This window comes from Triticum dicoccoides, chromosome 3B (genome assembly GCF_002162155.2).
Source record: "Triticum dicoccoides isolate Atlit2015 ecotype Zavitan chromosome 3B, WEW_v2.0, whole genome shotgun sequence".
Lineage (NCBI taxonomy): Eukaryota > Viridiplantae > Streptophyta > Magnoliopsida > Poales > Poaceae > Triticum > Triticum dicoccoides.
In genome coordinates this window covers 851,427,716-851,438,190 of record NC_041385.1, presented here as the reverse complement: position 1 = coordinate 851,438,190, position 10,475 = coordinate 851,427,716, and the positions used below count along the sequence as shown (strand labels likewise).

Genomic DNA, 10,475 nt, shown 5'->3' with positions numbered 1-10,475 from the left:
TGTATAATTAAATCTCATCCGGTTAGTTCAAATAGTGTCTGAAATGTATGCGGCCACGGTTGCATGGCCGGCTCCCGCATCAGTGTCTGCAGACTGGTCCCCAGGTCCACATACGAAAGCGGTATCCGGTTTGCGGGTCGGTGTAGGAGATGCCCTAATTAGTTTAATTCTTAGGTGATAAACAATACTATACTTCATTTATTAAATAGTATAATTATAATTTGATTTACGACAAACTCTGCTTTTTCTCCGTGGCTAACCACATGTTTCTGAAGATATTTTTTCTTCTCCAATTGCAATGAACGGGTATGTTTGCTAGTAAATTGCAAAAGGTCGCAAACAATACAAAAATAAGTAGTAATTTATGGAATAAGGGCTGTTGATGGAAGAAACCACCAGGAAGAACGTCACTATTGACTGAAAATGGTTTGTCTGACAGTAATACAGCGTCGCAGCAACTGCTACAGGATTAAGATCTTAGCCATACAACACAACAGGTGCTAATAGAAGATCATTAAAAGGAAAGCACATTTGAAGTAGGCGGCAATACCTCCTTAAAACACGAGTTACAGCGACTGCATCAATCTCTTGAGGACGTTATCAAAGTCAATGGTGACATCTGCAGCAGGATGATGCGCCTCAAACGCGCTCTTCAACAGCATACCGACAGCTGCTTTATGTTGTTCGAACTGGGAGGCCACTACCTCATTACCGTTGGACGCCAACGTTAAATGGATATCCCGCAGAGTGCCTGCTGGCAAGTGCTCGATGCCAACTGGTAACAATTCAGCAGATATGAAGAAACGAAAGCATATGCCGAGCTTCTCTAGGTTGGGCATAGCTCCCGCTTCAAAGACCAGTGACACATAAGGACAGTACAACTCCAGATGCTTGAGCGCTCCGAATGCCCTGGCATTGATGATTACCCACTTTTCCCTTTTAGACAGTCCATACATGAGTCCCCGCAATTCTAAGTGCGCAAGGGAACGCAACCCTGCAACAATACTGACAAAATCAGCCACTTCCCTCACGAAAATAGTTAAACTGTAGAGCTCGTGGAGCTGAGCAATCCACTCGGGGATTCCTTGGAACTCACAGCCAGTCAGATCAAGCTTCCGAAGACGACGAGGTGGGGTTAGTGTGCTGCTCCAGCCATGGACCAGCGGTACTATGGGGCATCTTTCTCCGATATAAAGGCTCCTGAGGGTGTTGGAAAGCTTTCCAATGGAAGAGCGCAAGGCATCAATATGCATCTTCCACTCCAATTCATCCTCTTCATTATAAAACCGCAATTCCGAAAACATCTCAAGTTCCCTCAAGTTTGTCAGCTCGCCGAGGCCCTTAATATTGTCCACCGAGCTTTCCAAAAATGCAGCACCTCGTAGGGTGCGCAGAGATTTCAACTTGCCAATCCCGTCAGGCAACACCAGACCATTTGAATAACTGAGATGCGACAACCGGGGCAAAGTAACAATATCTGATGGAAGAGATGTCGGTTTATATTGCCCTTCCACTTCTACTGTCTCCAATTGCCGTAGCTCCCCAATTTTACTAGGTAGTATCAAATGTATCCTGCAGCAAAAAATCTTTAAATACCTTAGTAGAAACAACCCACAAATACCGGTGAGGTCTAGCCTCTCACATCTCTCATCTTCAAGGTGAAGAACTCGAACATACTTCAGCACCAGAAAAGAAGGCACAAGAGGCCCTCTAAAAAGTAAGATCGACCGAACATGCGATAGTGGCCCACTGATTGCTTCTAGTATTTCACCATCATCTTCACCATTGTAATAAATGGAGACTCGGCGGACCCTTTTGTGTTCCCTTATCACAACTTCGGGCCCATCTATTATAAGACTAAAATTTTCTTCTGCGACCTTGGATCTGATGAGATCAAGCATTATATCATGTACTTTGCAGGACAACACCTCATCATTGTAGTCTATCTTCCAAGGTTGGATCATGCTCATGTTGATGAGCTTATAGAAGTAGTCTTCTGCGACATCCTCGGCATAACGCACACTAGTTGTGCTCACAAACTCTTGAGCTATCCATTGCCTCAGCAAATAATCCTTTTCTATCTCCTGGTCCTCTCGGTACTTACCAATATCAAGCAGGCATGTCTTAAGATGGTGAGGGAGATGCATGTAGCTAAGATCCAATATTTGTTTCATATCTTTAAGATCATCATGATTTCCTGCAAACACAGACACCAAAGAATTCCTTATAGAATCCCATCTTGACCTTGGGTTATGAGCCAGAAGGCTTGCTATGCTGATGATAGCAAGTGGCAAGCCACCACATTTTTTCAGAATGTCAGTTGAAATCTCTGCTGGTACATTAGGGCAAGCTTCTTGGGTACCAAATATTCTACTAACAAAAAGTTTTCTTGAGTCTTGGTTATTTAGTGGTTTCATCATATAAACATATCCTCTGCTATGTATGCAACAGTCATCAGCAACAGAGCGAATCCTGGTAGTTGTCAACACTCCACTGCCACAATTGTCATTTGTCAAAGCACATTTAATAATATCCCACGCTGAGGAATCCCATATATCATCAATTACTATGAAGTACCTAAAATAATATCAAATATATTAAACAAAAGCATAGCCATAAAATGTATGTCTTTTAGCACCAATTAAAAATGTACATTGAAGCCTACAAAATGGTGTGCACTCACGTGTATACATGGCGCTACACACCCACATTTCAAAGTTTTTTGTACTCTCTTTGTTCCAAATATAAGGTGTATTAATTTTATTTTAAAGTTAAAATTCTCTATGTTTCACCAAGTTTAGACGGCAAATATCAATAACTACAACACCAAATAAGTATCATTATATTTACTATGCCATACATTCATATTATATTTATTTGGTATTGTATTTGCTGACAAAATGTTTTAAAAACTTGGTCGACCATAGAAAACATTTAAGTTTTTGGAAAATCCTAATCTCGTGCGTATCCCGCTAGAATCTATATGCGCACCTCGCCCCACGCTTCAGTCTTTTGTATCTATATTTGTACTGCTTATCCCTACCACTATTGTGCAACAATGGGAGGGTTAGTTAATCCATACCAGTTATGCACATTGTCCAACGGACAAGATAGGAATGACTCTCTAATTCTGAGCTCTTGATGATTTCCATCCAACGGACAAGGCAAACTATTGGTGAAGTTGTACTTTTTATATAGGCTACTACTCCCTCACCTCTTCAATCCCTAGGCGTGGAAGAAATACCATATCAACTAGGAAAATCCTAAAAGTTTTCATAAGTTCGTATTATATGGAAAACAAATAAATTATACTCCCTTCGTTCCTTTATGTAGAGTGTATTTTTTGGGCGCGGTGAGCAAGGCATGCAATTTAGGAGAATTTTGGATGAAAATACCCTTAACTAATTAGGTACTCCCTCTGTTCCAAAATAGATAACCCAACTTTGTACTAGCTTTAGTACAAAATTAGTACAAAGTTGGGTCATCTATTTTGGAACGGAGGGAGTAGTTAGCAGCTTAATTAGTGCCAGCTAAATAACCAGCGACCTAACAAAGGCAACCGAATCTCGCTGCACCAGAATAAAATCAGTCGGTGGGATGGGAGAGAGAGAAATGTGAGTGCATGCAATCAGGGAGAGAGATTCTTTCTTTACCACCTTCCAATTGGGGACTACGTACTATTTTTCATCTAAGGCATGCAATGGATGGTGGAATGGCACACAAGAAAAACTGAGAGGAAAAAAGAAATACACCCTACATTGTGAAATTTTTAGGAAAAACTAATACACTTTACATAAAGGAACTGAGGGAGTATAATGTAAATTTTAATGTTCCCATGCATTTTATTGAATCATATCTATGGCAAGAACAAAATAATTGAGAAAATCCCAATTAACCCAATAGATATTTTTTCATGTAAGTTAATATTTTGTGACTCAAAATGGCATTTTAAACCTTCATGCATTTCAATATTAACATCATGCCGCCACTGGCTTATGGTGCCTTGAGTATATTGGCCATTGGATTGGGTTAATACCAAAAGACTTCGATGATATATCCTCGCAAAGTAGAACAAAGTAATGACAGACAAGTCACCAAGAAAATATCACACTAGATTCTTTAGGTTGATGTATTTACATCATTAATGACTGTACTGCAACAGAGATTGATGGTGCATACCTCTTGTTCTGGAGCAATTCTCGAATTTTGTTGATGAGCTGCATTTCATTTAAGTTTAGTGCATTGAAACCATAGCCAAGCTCATGGAGAATTGCCTCAAAAACTTTTTTCACATTAGGATTCCTACCCACTGGAACAAAAACCATAGGATAGAACTGGGATTGAAGCTTGTCATACACTGCCTTGGCAAGTGTTGTCTTGCCCAATCCTCCGAATCCAACAATAGAGACTATCTTGAGTTGCTTCTTAGACACATCTCCACCCCCCTCCTTATCAGAGAGCCACTTGATTAGCTCATTTCTTGGCTCTTTAATTCCAACGAGCTCTTTCTGATCTTTGTATATAGCTGAAATGCGAGGGTCAATTGTAGTCACGACAGCTACATTAGCCACGACTTCATCAACCTTGCACTTTCTACGCCTATCAGCCGCATCTTTAACTTGTTTCTTTATGTCTTTGATCGTGTCACGGATCGGATTGTGAGTCTTTCCCCACTTGAAGAGATTGAACATGTTCTGCATGAGCCCCATGAAGAAGCCTGTATTAGAGGCATGCTCGATGTGTACCAAAAAGCCATCAACCACATCCTCAATGTCATATGACATATCCCTAACATTGTTGGCCCAGTGTATGACCTGGTCATTGAGGTTGTCTCGTTGTACCTCGGACACCTTGCAGAGCGCTAACTGCATCTCCAAAAGCTCATCTGAGAAATACTCTATGTCTGTCTTCGCACCAATCTCTAGATTGTACTCTTCCTTGAGGAGGTCGCCAAGCTTGTAGAGAAGGCTGCCCATGGCCCCTGTTGCAAGATCCACAACTCTGTTGCTCATCTTGGTTTGCATGCTTGGAGCTGCATGGAAGCTATGGTGCTCAGGTTGCCCAGTACATTGTCCTCGCACATCTTTGTAACCAATAGAATTAATGTCCTTGCATGCAGAATAATAAATTATTTAGATTAAATAAACCTTTTTAAGCAATGATGCTTGTTGAATTATTTGACAAGGCTCGCCATGGAAACTACCTCTGATTGCATAGTTGCGCCGACGCCAGGTTTGTCCTTGCTAAAAGCATATTCAACCATATTCCGTTTTTTCTAGTAACACACACATTCTATCAGAAAGGAAATAGGGAGAAAATGAGAGAGGATGCATATATATACAACGACGGTCAAACCGGTCACCTTGGTGTCTTCTCGACTCTTGAGATCTCCCTTAGATTTCTCAGGCAGATATACCACAACTGTCAAAATTACCTCATCCACTTTACCCGGCTCTTTGTTGAACAAGACATCAGTGATATCCCCTGCTCTAAGGTCCCCGTCGACTTTTGTGCTTTGCACGATAAAATCGTCGGTGTACGGCATATCTTGTGGTGTAGTCTCATGCATTTGCATTGTTATCTGGATAGTACACTTGGATTGTGGACACACAATGCCTTTGTTTGGTTGTGCACAGTACTGTTGGCTTGGTGTTTCGATGTTGAAGGCGTAGTAATCCTTTGTCTTGTTGATTAGCTTAACTACGGATGATATCTGTTTCTGACGCTCAAAGAGAAACCGTAGTTCGAGCGGCTTAATTCCAAGCATGTCATCCGAGTAAAGGCTTATCTGGGAGAGAAAAGCTAGATATGTTGTATTACTCCCTCCGGAGAAAAAAATTGTAAGTTGTATTGTACATGTTTTGTGATGGTTGGTATATTTTGATGATGCATCGGTGCTCTATATTCTCACTCACTCAACTGACTGAATGCACAAGGTTAGATCCTAGGAGGATGATGTTAGTTTCATTGAATGGACAGAAATGGGTAATGGACGAGGGCTCATGGTTCACATGCATATAGCCAAATTCAGAGGAGAACTCTAACCGTCAGATCTTTCAAGACACCCTAGATGCCGGGGACGACCCCCATCAAGCGGTATACCAATTGCAGAAAAATGATTGGAATTCAAAACTCTATCACTTTAAATGATGCATGTGTCTCTCTGCTCACATTAGACTAGTCAGACTAGTCAGAATGGAGAGTAACATACACTACTAACATACACATATCCCTAGACTATGTTACTATCTTCATAGTGGGTAGTAACATAAGTGTGGTGTCATGCAAAGCTTCATTTATTAGGTTATAGACTCATATTGCATTGACACATGTGATGTTGCAGTAACTAGCTAAGTTACTCAATTTATCTCTCTCATCATTAACTCATTGCCACATAAGCAAGTTTGCTGAGTTGAACTCGATATTACTGCTGAAGTTACTCTCACTATGAGTTAATAAGGAGAGAGATGGTTTGAGTAACTTAGCTAGTTACCGTAGCATCACATATCCTAATATAATATGAGTCTATAAACTAATAAATGAAGGTTTGCATGACACCACACTTATGTTATTACCCACTATGAAGATAGTAACATAGCCTAAGGTAGTGTGTATGTTACTAGTGTAAGTTACTCTCCACTAAGGCTAGTCTTAAATGATGCATGTGTCTTAAACAATGTATTTATTTAAGTGAATGGTACAATCTAGATTACCTTGTCAATGTGCTCATTCGTGATTTCTTCAGATTCATTGAGAATGCCAATTATATCCAATATAAAAGGTCTATCTGATGGTTCCTTTTTCCTGCAGCATGATGCAATTTTCATGCATTTAGTTACTTGCTGGTACTGGGACAGTACTGTATGTTTTGGTGATTTATTCCACCTGTGCATCCACCTTCGCAGCACCTACATTTCACAAATGACACTTTTTATGTTATTTACACACGGTAATCAGATGATGTTATTAGGGCAGTGTGTGTTAGTTCATCACCCCAAAGTCTGCTTCACAAAAAAAAATTATGCGAACCAACCTGTGGTTGGATGCTTAGAGGGACAGTGGCGTCCCTAGCACACCAGGGTTCAAGTCCAGGTGCTCAAATTATTCCTGGATTTATTACAGGATTTTCGGCGATGTGCTTTCAGTGGGAGGAGACGTTCTCATCGATGACAAGGCGCCTACGGTGACTTCGTAAATTTCAAGATAATATGCCGGCTCAGTCTCTCGAAGGTATTCATAGGGGTAGGGTGTGCGTGTGTATTCATGGATGAGTGTATGCGCATATGTATGAGCGTTTGTGACTGATGTTAAAAAAACTTGTGCATGGCGGTTCATTGGAGCGTGGGATGTTTAAATATGTTTTTGAGAGAGAGAGAGAGAGAGCGCGCTCGTGCTAGACCAGGGTTAGCCCTAACTATTGGTATATAGAGCCTCATGATTCGAGAATGTGGCCCACGATGAGTCCGCGGTGCGGGGGCGGCGTGCATGCGACGAGCGAGAAGGTTGCAGAGGTGCTGCATGGTGGCGTGGAGACAGCGGCGGCATGGCAAGGAGGCCGTGGAGGACTTGCATGGTGGCGCAGAGGCCGCGAAGGCGTGGCACGGCGCAGCAACGTGGAGGCACTACACGGCCATGTAGAGGCGAGGCTGTGTGACGGCTTGCAGGAGCTGCGTGGCGGCACAGCGTGGTGGCCGTGGAGCGGCCACCGTGATGGCGCAGTGCCTCGTAGACGCACGCCATGGCGTCCGGCGGCGATTTTGATGACTAGCCGAGTTAAGATTAGGAGGGAATTTTTTAGTAGTAATCTTCATTAGACTAGTGTTTAGAGGCATGCACGAGTTGGTTGCTCCGGTGCATGTGGACGTGCTCTGTCTTGGGCTTGACGAGGCGGGTAACGAGGGCGGCGCCGCGCTCGACGGGCTTGGCCTTGATGCTGGCGAGCACTAGCAACCCGGACGAGTGGGTGCGGGAGGAGGATAATGAGGACGAAACCCCTGCCATGTGCCGCGGCAGCCAAATGCCGCCGCCACTCCGGCGGGCGACAGGAGCTGGGGCCGCCAGGTACTAGAGCGGCGGTTGGTTGCCGCCCTCGAGGTGCTCGAGGACGAAGTGCAGCGTCCGCCCACCTCCTCTGGCAGGGAGGCCCGGATGTGCTCGATCTTGTCGCGAAAGTAGCCGTGGTGCTCGGCGTCGGGAAGCAGGGGGATCGGGACGCCTCCGGTGCTGAGCCTACACCGCCCCGTCGCAAGCATGTCGGGCGACGCCGGGTAGTTGGCCTCGAACAGGAGGTGCACCTCTCACTTGTGCAGGGTGCGGCAGTCGAAGCCGTTGGCGGCCGCACTGTCGCCAGGGAAACGCTCGCCCAGCGGACACGGTGACTTGTGTCGGGGAAGAGAGACGGGATGGGCGACGACGAGAAGGGAGGGACTGCGGGCGAAGGAGAGTGTGTTCACCGGCTAGGAGTGGGTAGCCTTTTATAGCCGCCGAGGGGGCGGCAGACGTGTGTGTATGCGTGGCGGGAGTGGGACAGCGCGTCGCCGGGCAATTACTGCGCCGCCTGTGGGGAATTAGCGGAAGGCTGGCCGGCAGAAGCCTTGGCATTGATTCTCCGCGGGAAACGAGGCGACGAGGAAGACGAGACGCGACTGGTCGCTGACTCGGTGGGCCCCCGGGACTTTCGCGCGAAAATTGCTTCCCACGGTACCACGGGCGCCCCCCAGCGCAGCGGGTTCGGCCTGGGTCCACCGGCGCCAATTTCGGCCCTAGCCGGCGAATTTTGGATCTCTGGGGACGCGACTAGGCCGATTTTTAGCGTCGGTGGTAAAAAAAGGCCTTGGGAGCCTTGTTGGCAGGGGGCGAGTGGAGATGCTTTGAGTTAGTGGCTGGTGTGGTGGACGCGTCAAGTGTGCTGTGCGTGTGCTAGTGTGTGTGCACCTGGGTATAAAATCCCTCCTGTACTGCTCGATGGTCATTGGTTCGGTGCCAGAGTTTGAGCTTAAGAAAAGGCCATTCGTGCCGTGTTTGTCGCCAGTAAAATCTCTGTCAAGCACTTTTTCTATCTCCATTCGAGCGGGAGAGGGGATAGAGAGAGAGAGAAAGAGAAAGAGAAAGATGAGGGTTAGCCCCAACAAGCTACTAGTATATTATTCAAATAAGGTGTGATATGTCAATTCAATATTGTGGGATGCAAAATAAGTCCTTTATCTAACCAAATGTATGCAAATTAAGTAGTACAGATGAAAAGTTAAGAAAATGAAATGCAGAACTTTACATAGTTTGAAAAGTGGAATATCTGCACAACGAGACAAAGGGCTCTTACATTAACATTTTCTGGATCGCCCTTAAGTCCGGTTATCAGTTCCGTGAGTATAACACCCAAACTATACATGTCAGCCTTTTTTGATGTCTTGCCACCATTCACGTATTCTGGAGCACAGTATCCTCTACAAAGAAAAAAATGCCACATTGATGCATTATATCATCAGGATATTTGTAAGTGTAAATTCCACAAAAGACAAAGGTTCTCTTAACGCGGGGCTTACTGTGTTATATAACGGGTACCACTGGTGTGTGTATGTTTATCAAGTCTTGATAAACCAAAATCTGTTATCTTTGGCACCATATCTTCATCTATCATTATATTGCCAGGTTTGAGGTCCATATGAATAATATTTTTTTCCTCGTGAAGGTAATGCAAACCATGACAAATTCCTTTGATTATTTCGTATCGTATACTCCATTCAAGTCCTCGTAATTCATCTGGACAAGAAGAGAGAATAATAAAATGTTAAAACTAGCATGCTAATTAAACTGTATAATAAGGAACGTAAAACATTTTAATGAAAGTACGTCCCTAAGAATTTGTACAACCCTTGGAATTAAATGTACTAGTAAGACAGAGATTCTTTTTGAGACCTTTTACATTACATCTAACTTTTTTGGTCCTTTCATTTTTGTGATCCAACAGTGGAGATAGGGCAATACTACATCCAGAAATGTGTAGTATATTGAGGCGTGAAGGACACTTTGGTCATTTTATTTTTATATTATATTATAGATAGAATCCCGCTGCCAGCTTTCGCTTTTGGTCAGTCCACGCACGAGGCGGCTCTTGCTGGAGCTGACATTCAAGTTGTGCTGCATGGTCGCGGACCAGGCCAGTTCTCTTGAAGACCCTGCAGATAACCTACCTATCCTCCCACACCGATGAGTGATCGCCGGAGCTGGCACTTGCGTTGCTGGCGAAGCAGGGGACAGTGGAGGTACGGGGATGGGGATGAACGTGGGGCTCCGTAGGGTGTACGTACGGTCTTGGAATACGCTGCTCTCCTTCGCCCGTGTGCCGCCAAGCACGCCATCATCCACTAGGTAGTGCTTAGATCTGATTGACCAAACAATAGTACATCAGCGGTGTTGTGAGGACGATAGGTTGATACTATCTCGTAGTGCAGTTTTGCATGACGTGCTTCTGGACG

General features: G+C 44.3%; 1 protein-coding gene across 1 annotated transcript in view; it reads right to left on the bottom strand.

Moving 5' to 3' along the window:
• Positions 1-370: 370 nt before the first annotated feature.
• The window catches only part of LOC119278949 (disease resistance protein RGA5-like), a 12,061-nt gene continuing 1,956 nt past the window's right edge, over positions 371-10,475 (bottom strand). The window contains exons 6-12 of the mRNA XM_037560348.1: positions 9,543-9,759; positions 9,320-9,443; positions 6,714-6,908; positions 5,363-5,788; positions 5,204-5,275; positions 4,180-5,108; positions 371-2,577 (exon numbers count right to left, since the gene is read on the bottom strand). Coding sequence (XP_037416245.1) covers positions 567-2,577; positions 4,180-5,108; positions 5,204-5,275; positions 5,363-5,788; positions 6,714-6,908; positions 9,320-9,443; positions 9,543-9,759 — 3,974 coding nt within the window. The 3' untranslated portion in view covers positions 371-566. The remainder of the gene's footprint in view (positions 2,578-4,179; positions 5,109-5,203; positions 5,276-5,362; positions 5,789-6,713; positions 6,909-9,319; positions 9,444-9,542; positions 9,760-10,475) is intronic.